This window comes from Aedes aegypti, chromosome 3 (genome assembly GCF_002204515.2).
Source record: "Aedes aegypti strain LVP_AGWG chromosome 3, AaegL5.0 Primary Assembly, whole genome shotgun sequence".
Lineage (NCBI taxonomy): Eukaryota > Metazoa > Arthropoda > Insecta > Diptera > Culicidae > Aedes > Aedes aegypti.
In genome coordinates, this window is record NC_035109.1 from 101,670,725 (window position 1) to 101,683,709 (window position 12,985).

At 36.7% G+C, this 12,985-nt stretch overlaps 1 protein-coding gene and 1 pseudogene across 6 annotated transcripts in view; one reads left to right on the forward strand and one right to left on the reverse strand.

Moving 5' to 3' along the window:
- The window catches only part of LOC110678101, a 101,715-nt pseudogene extending 95,982 nt beyond the window's left edge, over positions 1-5,733 (reverse strand).
- Positions 1-12,985, forward strand: part of LOC110677849 (mucin-5AC-like) — a 250,795-nt gene that overhangs the window by 197,485 nt on the left and 40,325 nt on the right. For 4 of the 6 annotated variants that reach the window (XM_021849538.1, XM_021849540.1, XM_021849541.1 and 1 more), the window contains 2 exons: positions 7,119-7,244; positions 8,318-8,983. In XM_021849538.1, coding sequence (XP_021705230.1) covers positions 7,119-7,244; positions 8,318-8,983 — 792 coding nt within the window. The remainder of the gene's footprint in view (positions 1-7,118; positions 7,245-8,317; positions 8,984-12,985) is intronic. The other 2 variants (XM_021849543.1, XM_021849542.1) reach the window with 1 other exon arrangement.

Consider the following 12,985-nt stretch of genomic DNA (forward strand, 5'->3'; position numbering starts at 1 on the left):
CGCTCCACACTATGAAGTTTTCTATGGAAGTTTGTGAACTAAAGTAGCTCAACATTCATCATTCAATAATCAGCAATCATCAATGTTTTTTCATCCAAAACTACCGGAATATTCATGAAATTATTATTTTGCAATTTGTCATCGTAATAGGCAGTTTTTTATCACGCCAATATGCCATAAAACGGCCTGCTTTACTGCACTGAGTGTCGTAAAAGACATTACCCGACGCCTTTTCATAACGTAACTTATTTGATTTGTATAAAGAATCATTTCTTAATGCACCACAAACAGCTGCAAATAGTTTGTTGAACCCTTTCTTTCTCACAGCTTTGTTGCACAATTTAATTTTTAAAATGTAGTTTAAAAAAGTGCTTGAACAAAAGTTGTTGCAAATATACTAAATTATTCAAAATCGTTTCAAAAAATTTCAACGAATATCAATAGTAAGACCTTTGGGTCACTTATTTCGATGTTTGGTGCGACAAATAAACTTATTTCAACCATCATTTAGTTAATCGTACCAATTCGATTCAACCAGCATTAGGATATTTAATCAATAAGTAACTCTGATAAGAATTTAAAAATAGCTTCAGAAATCATTATTATTTTTTAAAATAATTGAATGGATTGATTTACCGCAAGACTGTCTTAAATAGAATATGGTTCATTGTACCTTTCATTCCTTTGTGGAGACATGATACCACTGCGACCATTAAGCTTATCTATTGTAGTGTTATACTCTTTGTTTTTGCCGTACTGTGTACTGTAGAAATATATTACTACATGAAGTAGCTATTTTCACAGCTATTGACGTACATCCTAATCAGTAGTAGTCAACATCTTGATGTGTTTATCCATTTTCGGGTAAATTGAATCGAGAATCATAATGCGAAGTTTTGTTTAATGTATATGATCCGTAATCGAACAAGCGTCGCAATAAAATAACTGATTCCATGCTTGGAGGGTTGCAGGATGCCTTTGAATATTTTCTTTATTTTCAAAATCATCGTAATATTGAATGTGCTTCAACTTTTCGGCACATTATTAGCTGTTTTAGATGGTTTATCTAAATATCTGCAACGCTTGTGGTATAGTGCAACGCACTTGAACAACAGTGCTTTCTGCAAATTACAGCAGAATCGACAAATATCATCTTGTAATTTACTTATAATTTTAAGGTAACGATTGGTGGGGCAGTTGCCTGTTAATAAGTCAGTATAAAGACTTAGATTGTGTTTATTGAGGTTCAACAACCTCAGTGTTTGATAGGCGTCTGGTTCAATGAATCGTTTAGACTGACGAGAGTCCATTGCGTTCTTCTAGTTAAGTTTAATTTGTGCCTTCATCCAGCACTTTAAATGCATTTTCAGGGCACAACAGGCCGTTCCGAAGAATGGTTGCCTCGTTTTACTAACTGATCAGCTTTTTCGTTTCCTTCTATTCCGCAATGGCCAGGAACCCAATATAGATTAACCTTATTACGATAGGACAACTGCTGCAGTAGCTTGGTACACTTCCAAACAAGTCTTGATGTTGAAGTTCTAGACTTCAAAGCGTTCAAGGCTGCTTTGCTATCCGAACAAATACATATATTAGCATTCCTGACGCGCCTTTAAAGACAAATGTCAGCGCATTCAAGAATGGCATACATTTCTGCCTGAAAAACTGTTGGCCAACTTTCCAGTACATAAGAATCAGGAGTAATAGAAACTCCTCTGCGATGCAAAGTTGAGGGGATTTTGCCGTTTTTATGAGGAGAAAAAACTGAACTCAAACTTTTCAACACAGATTCTCAAACGATTCGAGTTAGAGTGCAAAAAAATGCAAGGATCTTTTCAGGTACTCTCTCTTGTTGCGATGCTCACCTTTACTCACACTTAAAAAGAACTCTTGAGTGTGCCGTACGAACAAGACAGTTCTCGGGGAGTTGAGATGGCACGAATATATTCAACATATAATCTTCGTTTTCAGACTTCATTTTCTACCAAAGGTTCTTTCGCAACCCTAGAAAGCATTTCTTGCTTTCTCTATCTGTTGTGCTATATGCTTATTCCAAAAAAGCTATAACACCTACAAATTTGGCTCTTAGAGATACAGATAGTTTAGCATCTGCTATTTTTATAGCTGAAATACAGATTTTGCGACTTATTGTAAACGATACTATTGTAGTTTTTTCAGGATTTATACTTAATCCTTCATTATTGCACCATGCTAAAGTTATGTTGTTTGCATCCGCTTGGAAACAGTTTTATCGAGTTTACCGCAGACTGTAATAATAATATCATCTGCAAACCCAATTATTTCGAATCCTTGATGCTATAGCTTTATGAGTATGCCATCAGCAATCAGAGACCATAGAAGAGGAGAGATAACTCCCCGTTGCGGACAGCCTTGAACAGCTGTTACCTTTACAACTGAATCTCCTAGATATGCTGTCTCTTCTATCCGCTCAATTATTTTTTCAGGGAATCCTCGAATTGTCCTCGGCGTTGTCAAACGCGCCTTCGACATCGAAAAAAGCTGCCAGTAGTCTCCTTAGTGTCAAAAGTTTTATCATATTTTGAAACTAGCTAATAAACCCGGTGTTTTGAAAGATTCGAAAGATTCCAATGCCCATTCAATCTTGTAAAAATATCTGCAAATTCAATTTAAAGAGTAACTGATATCTTGATTTCTTGATCGCTTTATTATGGAGAGGGATCCTGGAAAATGAGTTATCACTATTAATTCCAAACTTTCTTGTGTATCTGCAGTGTACGGCTTTTTTTGACGTATCTAGACCATTAGTATGATCCTTAGAGAGAACTTTCCGAAGTCTTACAGTATTTGTACCTGTACCTTCAATAGGATTAAACAATAGTAAGCTTTTCTGAGAGTGAACAACAGTTTATTAGGTACCACACAGAATCGATGTAAATTTAAAATTACTTCATTGCTGATTTAGCCTCGTTTCCCCTATATCTTTTAATATTCCATATTCCTACAAAATTTAAAATAAAATCATTACTATTTGATTAATCACTGTTTATTCAGAATTGAAATTTATGCCAAGTACCCAGTCAACAGAGAGGAAGAGTGTAAAATCTGCAGTTAGGAAAGTCATGCGACAATAAAACTAATTGGTTTTTGATTCACACTTTAATTTACTTGAGACATGATTAGTTTTGGTCGTATTTTACTTTGAGCAGATACATATCAGCAATAACAAAAATAGATAAAAAGAGGTAAACTAATAATATTTTCGAAACGATTCTGGATCGACTGGAAGCCGGATGTTACCACAAGGCTAATAAAGGCCTCAATATAATATAGGTATGTAAGATTATTGTAAATGCCCCACATTTAACAAATTCTTAAAACATCGTTCAGAAATCATTCCCGGAAATCAGAATCCTTCGAAGGGTTCCTACAGAGTTTCATTGGCGTAGGAACAGGGGGGGGGGGGGGGGGGCAGGGGGCCTGGCCCCCTCCAGAATCATCCAGAGACCCCCCCCCCCGCAGAATTTTAGCTGATATTAAAAATAAAAATTAAAAAACGAAGCAACATCTTTTGAATCAATGTACATGACTCTTGTTATTCACAAAAATCTCTTCAGTAGTTACGTTATTTTATGTTGTACAACTACAGTGAGAAAACTTCGCTTGTCTTACACAACATCAGCGTGGCCGTTCTTACTTCGGTGAATTGCGAGACGACCGAAAGCTCAACCGTCCAGCTGTGTATCGATCGGTTACTGTTAGAACTAGCTAATGATTTTATACGATATGCACAATTTTAAATATCTCAGTTGCAAAAAACACCATGGAATAAAAAAAGCGTCAATATCCTGGAAGTATAATTCCCAAAATTCGTTTTTTTCTCTCAAAAACCCAAAAAGTCCTGCATATTTATTGCATTCTGATTCCTCATGTTTTTTAGAGGAATGAGAATCATCTAAAAGAATTCCATATATCAACTTCAACTCGTATAATGTCAGAAAAAAATAATTGAAAAATTAGAATTTTGTCTAAAGGAATTTTTCAGAAATATAAAGCGGGAATTTTTGTCCAAAAATAAGGCTTAACTTGCAAGCAATTTCGGATTTTTTTTTCAGATGAATGGCAGAAATTTAACCTAGAGTGAAAATATGTAACAAAATCGACCATAGTATTCCAGTAATAAATTCTATCTTTGATTTTGATTCCATTTTTATAGTATTTAATTCTGCATGAGTCAATTTACTGCGTAAACTAATTTTTTTCAAGAAAACCTTTTATTTCATAAATAATTTGATAAATTTCCAACAGATTTGAAGCAAATTTTTTCAAAAAACTTTTCGATATTCTTTATAGAATTTTAATACGATGAAATTCCTCAAAGAATATTGAAAGGTGGTCAGAGCATTTGCAAATCTCTTGGTCAAATAATATTGTGGAACTTGTTCATACTTTCGAAGCAAATTCCTCCTGATGGACATCCATTCTTCTTTGTCTACCATATGTTAGCAAATTGATTCCGGAAAATGTTCCAGGATTTATTTAAAAAAAGTTACTTAATTTTTCAAAAGTTCAGTTTTCCCGCAATTCCTCAAAGAAAAACATTGATTCTGCCATATCTAATGCTGTGATATTTTGCTGAATTTCTTCTGTTAATTTTTTTTTTGAATAGTTTTCTTAAAAGTTATATAACAAATTCTTCCGCTAAGTTCATCAAAAGTCATACAAAATATTTCCAAAGTAATTCATAAATTTCGTCAAAAAATCTTCTATATTTAGGATTATTCAACAATTGGACAGAATATTGCCTTCGAAATTTCAGATGAAATTTGTCGAAAACACCAGGAAAATTTTTGCTTCAGCAAATCAGCATAGCGGTAAAGGAATCTGTAGAGAAACATACAGCAAATAAATGGGAAGGGGGAAAAAATTATTAAGCTATTCATAATGAAATTAGTATTGATCGTCCTTGAAACACTTCTCTAGAAATGATTTTGCCAATCATTGGCAGAATCCATATCCTTAGTTTGAATATTTGTACGATAAGAGGGCGAAATTTATAGAGGCATAATTCTAGGAAATCAGAAGTTAAGGAAGGACAGATTTCAAGAATAACTTCTAAAGAAGATTCTGATGGACCTTCTTGAGAAAGGAGATTGGGCAAATCTGGGCCCGGAATGTACACAGATGACTCATATGTCATTTGAAAGATCTGAATGAGACAAGAAAAAGTTGGTATGGGGTCAAAAATATCCGTCGTGGGAGAAAAAAGTTATTCCGCATGGTTTTAAATGAATTTTTATGTATTTTATTATATTTTTGTTATATTTTTTTATTGATTAAAAATGAAAACATATATTTTTCTGCACCTATATGATGATAAGATGTTCTATGTTTTAAAGAAGTGAATTTGTTTGTTTCTCAAGTCTTGTGCTCTTGAATATTTGAGGTGTAGCTTCGATCTATAATCACCTTAAGTTTTCAGCTTAAACGGATGTTCGGTTCTCTAAATTTGTGCTCTAGAAAATTTGAGGTTTGGCTTCGATTCATCTTCACCTTAACGACATCTCCTCTAGTGTCCTCCCTCAAGGACGCCCACTCGCTCCATTTGACTCCTCAACTTCATTAGGACTAGAGATTGAATATTGTGAAATATCGTTTCCTTCCTTCGAACATCAATCGCACCACGGCCGCTCCTCCGCCATCCTCCGCTTCGGCACTCAGCGAGGTGATATCAACGGAAGCACCAATACCCATCATTAATCACCTGTTCGTGAAAAGGTAGCTCTCTCGCTGCTAGCCGCGCATAATCGCAAGAAACTCAGCAACATCAGCAGCAGCAGCACAAAAGCCAAACTCCTGGTGATTATTGATGAGCTGAAAAGTTCGCATCACCACCCCTGCTGGCTGAGGCCACCCGAATAAAAAATCACAACTATTTTAAAGGTTGAACTTATTTAAACGCCAAACAGCTTATGGTCTACAACAGAGTGCATATATTTTTCATTGGTAAAAAATTCAATAAGGTTGAAACATTTATTGTTTGTACTGAAAATTCACAAAAAAAATACAAATAATACAATACATCATTGTATAAAAAAAATCTGTTATGTTTCTACTGTTTTTCAAAACTTTTATATTGTTGGGTACAATTACAATTTAACTGCAATTTTATCTTGCCATAATAAATACTTTTTATCTGGGTATCCATGCCCGTTCCCGGGGATATTGGGTCTGGTCCTGGTCGTTAGCATCGATCAATCGATTCCAGAAACGAGTGCTTGGCAGAAATTCGAACTTCGAAGGAATTACGAGAACATGTGCGGTGCAACCATGGAGACCAACACAAACGTAACGTGCAGTCAAAGACGAAACGTCACTCTCTGTTTATTTAGGTACCTATATCTTTCACCTCGAGCAACGAGGAAGCTGAACCCAGCGTGAGGTCCGTTCTGGCTGCTGAGTCCCAGAGACTACTTGGACGACGGAGGAAAAAGTCAACTTCTTCGTCAAAGAACGAAGAAAGATTCCTCGCAGGTGATTAAAAATAGATTATCCCTCCTCGGAGTTCATCGGATGGATGCGAGCGCGAAGAGATAGATGGAGAGAGCGAACATTAATCTTCCCGTTTTTGCACAGTTTGTTGTATGTAACCTTCGGGAAAAGTTTAAGGTTGTGTTATACCCGAAAAAAAAACAACAACAGAATCCAAAGCCAACCGAGATGTGGAAGAAAACTAATAAATTACAGTAACATAAATAATGCACACCAATTTTCTAGCTGGTTTGACTTGAATACATTAACGCAGCATTCCTTGGGTTTCCGACTTTACCATTTGGGGAAGTATTGGAAAGATAATTATGTTCCCGATAGGAAAGCGCGCGCGCGTGTGTGTGTTTATGCCGTTTATGCATCCATCAATCTAAGCAAGCCAATAGTCATCCAACGCCAAAGGATGATGACTCATGGCTTTTATTCGTTTCTCTTAAAGCTCATTGCAATAAGCAATAAGTGCTCGCCAATTGCTCATCATGCTAATAGTGTTGTAATTGTCCGCACTTCGTGCGCAGAGAAAATTGCTCGCCCCGAAAATTAATGAGCGCTTCTTTTTTTCTTCCTTTCCGGTTCTCGGTTCTTTTCAGGCCAATAGCAGTATATTCGTGCAGTCACAGACGGACTTTATCAATGGAACCACGTCGGTTGCCAAAAAGACGGAGACCTGCATCGGCAGGTGGGAGCACGGCACACTAGAGCCGCTGCAGATACAAGTGAGTTCTTTCTGTCTATTTGATTAGGTTTCGATAGAGTTGTTGATTTGTATGCGTTAGAAAGTTAGCATCTTCCCGATAGTTTGCACTTTTAATATATTTTACACATGAGTTTTATCTAAGGATGCTGTATTATGTAGTAGACCTTCGAATATTGTTAAGTAATACTAATACCAAAGGGAAACACGAACAAGCTAGATTTAAGGCAAATGTAACATGATCGTTTTCTCTTCATCGATCCTCCCTTCTGTGAATAAAGGTAACATGATGCAAGTTTATTGGCATGTTTCCACGTCAGGATGCAAGATTGCTTCGCTGACTAGCGTCCTGAAGTGAACAAGTTTTAAGAAACTATAATCTAGTCACCTTTATTCGCAGAAGACAGGATCGATGAAGAGAATTTGATCATTCTACATTAGCCCTAATTCTAGCACACGCTTGAATCATGTGGTTACTTCGATGAGTTGATGGTCAGATTGATTCTCAGGTCCGATAAAATACAGCATCCTAGTTGAATACTAATCCAGGGGAAAATATGATGCAAACCACTAAATCATCCCAGGCTTCGAGCTCAGAGCGATCTGAATCGAGCTGTCAAAATTCTTTATTCCGATCAAAATTACCACTTGAGTTTACTCTTCTGTTCGCACACAAGAAAATGATTGGTCTAATCCGTTATGATGCAGTGACTTTTAATGACGATGATGAGGTATAATTATTCGATTACATGTTGACAGGCGCATCACAATTTTACCTTGGAGTACAAAGATCCATTCACATTACACACAAAACACCAGACCAAAACGTGAAGATACAGAAGAATGAAAACCACGAAGAAAACGAATGACGAGTGCGCTCCGTTGAGCGATGAGATTTCCAATTCCACGTTCTTTCATACGGCACGTCTTTTTCACTTATTACACTTTTCCACTCTCGCCCTTCATTCAGTCTTCCCATTACCGATCGTAGACTTTTTTCATTCAGTGTTACACTGCGCTTTTCTCGCTCTTCGCCTCCAGTAATAACGTGTGGACGATAATTTTCTTATCATTATTGTGTTATTTCCACCTCAGGTACCTACCGTACCATCCGTAACTAATTTAACCATAAAGACCGAAAATATTAGTTCCGGCAGTCAGATAACTTACAATAGCAATAATCTCAATAATCATAACAACACTAGCAATAAATCAGACGGATTAGATCAGCGTCGTCTTTATTATCAACAACTTCAACATCAACACCACGTTCAGCAAGAACAACAACAGCAACAACTACCAGTACAAAACAACCATCATCATCATAGACAACAATCACTTATAACTAGTAATTCTGCTCGTACCACGCTTCTGCGACTGTCGGAACATCATCGTCAACGCGACCACTCGTCGACACCAGGCAGCATCAACGGCAACGGATCGAGCACGCTTGACCTGGTTGTAACGCCAACGACAGCAACCAAGACGGTCACCACGGCAACGGTAGCACCGTCCTGTCTGTCATCGCCATCATTCGCGCTGTGCCCCATCAATCAACAGCAGCAGCAACAACAACGCACCGTTTTACATCAACAGCAACAACAGCGTCCTTCTGATTGCAGTGTCATTGTAACGGCACGCAGCAATCGACAGCAGTATCCACAACGGGCACCTCATAGTGCCGGCGCTACCTGGAGTTCTTCCACGGTTGTCCAGCCGACCAGAAGTAGTCCCCTTGACGCGGCATGCTCGGCCATTCACGTAAGTGATCAACTCCACAAACACACATGCACGCACATAACTACAGGCTGCGGTCCCATCCGGAATCGTAGCAACCTGCGCTCTCACTTCAATTCAGTTCAGTTTTCTGTATCATACACCGTTTCGACTTCATTGACTAAAAGGCAATAATATTACGCTTATGTTACACACCACCGCCGCCAGGCGGCCCCGCCAACTTTCCCATATATCTACATGCTCGAGTTCAATGCAAATGTCCATCGGCTTTATCTTTTATCACACACATTTATCGCTGATGCCACTGTGCACGTTGACTTTTGGTTGGCAGGCCTGGCGCCACCTTATGACATAACTTCCGAAGCAACACACAGAACAAAAATGTGACACTTGAATTGAACTCGAGTCGAGCGCGCTCCGCGCGTATCGTCATCAAAGCAACCGCGTCGCGTCGCCTTTGAATGTGCCGCGTCGTCGACGTAGTAAGCCGTGGAACTGAAATTATTGGATTTAATTGTCCCGGGTCGGTTCTCTGGCGGACGGGAACCAGTCGTCGTCGGCATGGTGGCGGTGGTGACATTTGCTTACAATGCTTTTGTGTACTTTCTTCAGTTTCTGTTGCTGATTTGCGAATGTTATTGCTGCGGTTTGGGTTGATCATTGTTATGTTCTCTTTCCATCGAGTTTGTGTGAAACAGCCAAGTGTTTAAGTTAAGTTCATTATAGTCGTTTAAGTTTATTTCGATGTATATTTATTTGCATGTGTACGTTTAAGTTCATCTAGCTAAGCGTTATGTAACCGACAAATGGAAGGACTTTAATCCTAGACCTTCAAGTTGAATTTTTGATGGCAAAAGCTTTGACAAAGACTAACTGACGTGACACTTGAAACAATTTTCGATCGAAATAATCCTCGCGAAATCATTATCGTCCAATGACAAGCGTGTCCTTTGCAGATGCCCAAAACCTTATTACACACGAAGTAATAGAGCAAAATCTGGAATGCTGAGAAAAGTAAACTACGATTTGACTAACTGTATCGAGCGTACTCATTATAAGTCCGAGTACTAAGTCTTTTCTTCGTCTTACGTGAAAACGTGACCGATTGACGCCATATTGTATTTTGACTCGAAGTCGTCGACGGAGTGTAGTGTAGATTCCTATTCCTATTCCTTACACATGTTTGAAATCGAACGTGGATTCTGTTCATTGTACCTTAATGGTTATCTTTTGACAGATACACGTATTTGCTCAAACTCTCAGGCTATCGCCATGTGTAAACACATATGTTTAGAGCTAAAAGTTTGTCTAAAAGACTATTTTTCATTTTGATATTATACACGATTCATAAAAATCATCCATTTTTCACAGATATCAAACATTTGTAAATACGTCAATCTTTACTAGAAACCGACAGAAGCAAAAATCAGTGATAATAGTTAAGACAAACTACGCTCATACAGAACAAGTTAGATTGACTTTGGTGCTCTATTAGTAAGAAACTTTATAATGTGGTGCCATACTGGGACAAAAATACTTAATAATTTCCTAAGGCATAATTATGATTTGGCGCAACAACGATTATTTTTGAAATTTGTAAGTTTTACTGATGAATTTGGTGATGATTTTCACTACCAAATTTCATAAATCAATCGATGAAATTCTCTAACCAACACAATGATAATTACTTCATTAAAATTATCTAGCATTAAGGATGTTTGCCTTTAACTTCAGGCATGATCAAAAAATGATATGTTCAGCTAACATGTGATCTGATTTCTCTTACCTTGTATCCAACTTCTCAAGTGCAGCACTTCTTCTAGCGATTGCTATTACAATTATTTCAAATTATGATTCTATAAGATTTCAATGATCTCGCTTATGAAACTTAGGATCCCATGATAAATGATAACTGATAAAAGCCCTTGGAAGTGTAGAACAAATAAGTGTCTGTTTACTGTTCAAAATTCAAATGTTTCTGAACAGAGACGCGTCAACGTTAAAAACCATGGGTAGGACAAACGTTGGCAAATATTTTGTGCAGAGTAAAGCTAAGAAAGATTTTAACCCTATGGAATTCTGAACTGGAAATTGAAAGTTACTGTATTTGAGGGGCTTACACGCAAAGGGGTGTATGTGAAATTTTGATCGGTTTTGAGTGGAGTTGAATTGAGAGAGTTTTACTGTTTCCAAGCGTTCCAACGATATTTTCAGGTGATTTTTCCGCTCAACAAGAAAAGAACATAATTCTTAGAAGACTGGATTGTTTTTGACTCCCATTTGTATAGAATGGAAAATTGCTGAAAGAACTTCAAAGTAGATTTACTCAAATAAATCAAGAAAACGAAACCTGATTGGAGCCAGGAAATAAAAGTTCGATTCTTCATGGCATCGGAGCAGACACTTGTCTAAGATCAAAGTTAGACACATTTATCTATGTAGGAATGATCGGAGAGTATGTTGAAAAAAAAAAATGCTGTGATATTTACGGGTGTGAGAACTTAAATGATGGATTTATGGGAGGAAACGTGAATGAATTCATAACGGAATTCACATGAACAGGCGGAGGAATTCTTCTTGAAAAAAACCCTTTTGCTATTTTTCAAACTCTAGCATGAACCTTTGTGGATTTCCTCGTAGATCTCCTACAGTAATAAAAGGAGAATTTCGTTGAAAAAAATATCTGGAGGAAATTCTAGGATGGTTTCGAAAAATAGCAAAGCAATACCTGAGGAAATTACTACAGGTAAAAGCTTTGGGTTTCCTGGAGCAAATTCTGGAGAAATTCTTCTAAGCATCCTTTGAATCCGCTGGACAAAATTCTGGGAAAATTGGTAGAGAAATCTATAGATGACTCTCGACCCTGAAAGTACTTTGAATAAAATTACTATAATTCCTGAAGATTTTCCTGGAATCTGAAACGCAACTCTTGAAGAGCCTATTGACCCTGTTATAGTCCCTGAAGGTTTCTTTGGAGCCTGTACAATTTAGCAAGGATTCATTGCAAGCAGAATAGAGAAAAATTACTTTAGAAACCAGACTTTCCATTAAAAATAGAGATGTTTTAAAGACATACACTAAAATAGAGATCAAGTCTCTAAAAAGAACTCTGTTATCAGGATCATTCATTTGATCAACTTTTGTTATGATTGATATTAATAAATATGAATTATATGAATAATACTTTATATTTATATGTTTTTGAAACACTATTTTTAAACACCAAATATTTCGCTGCAATTTCTTCAACAATTCTGCAAAACAAAATCTTTCACAACTACCGAAAGCTAAACATTACATATATTTTGCAATTGGATTAAATGGATCAGATTTTTCGAGAAATATTTAAACCGCATGAATAATATTTTGATGAAATGTTGGAGAAATGCCGAGAGAAATTTCGGGAGGAATTCAATGAAGAGTACCAGTTCGAATTCATTGAGTAATTCTTAAAAAAGTTTATAATAGATTTCATCGAACGATGCCTGAAGAATTTTTTTAGAGCAATTTCTGAGAGTATTCGTAGATGAATTTTTAACGTAATCCTTATGAAAATGCCCGGAATAAATTAAAAAATCGGAAGATTTCTAGGAATAAAAATAAACGTTATTTTTTTCAAAAACTGGAATAAAATTTTGTGGAAGAAATCCTGTAGGATCTATGGGAAATATCCTAGAAGTAACAATTGGAGAAATCGGTAAAAGAATCAGTGAAAAAACATCTTGAAGAATGCTTAGATAATCGCTAAGATATTTTTAGAGAGATCTCTATGAAAATGTGTACTGGATGTACTGGATGTAGGCAGCGCAATTTAATGTTCTCAACCATGTTTTATATGCTCATCAACGACACTTAACTGGAAATGCTGCTTGATTGTCTAAACATGTTTTATGCTGAATGAATAAAAATAAATATAACATTAAAAGCCTGAATATTGCAAGTAGCGTTTTGATAGCGGCACAGCCGATTTTTTTTTATTGAATGGTTTTTGGGTCACAAAAAAGGACATATTCTTCCATATATGAG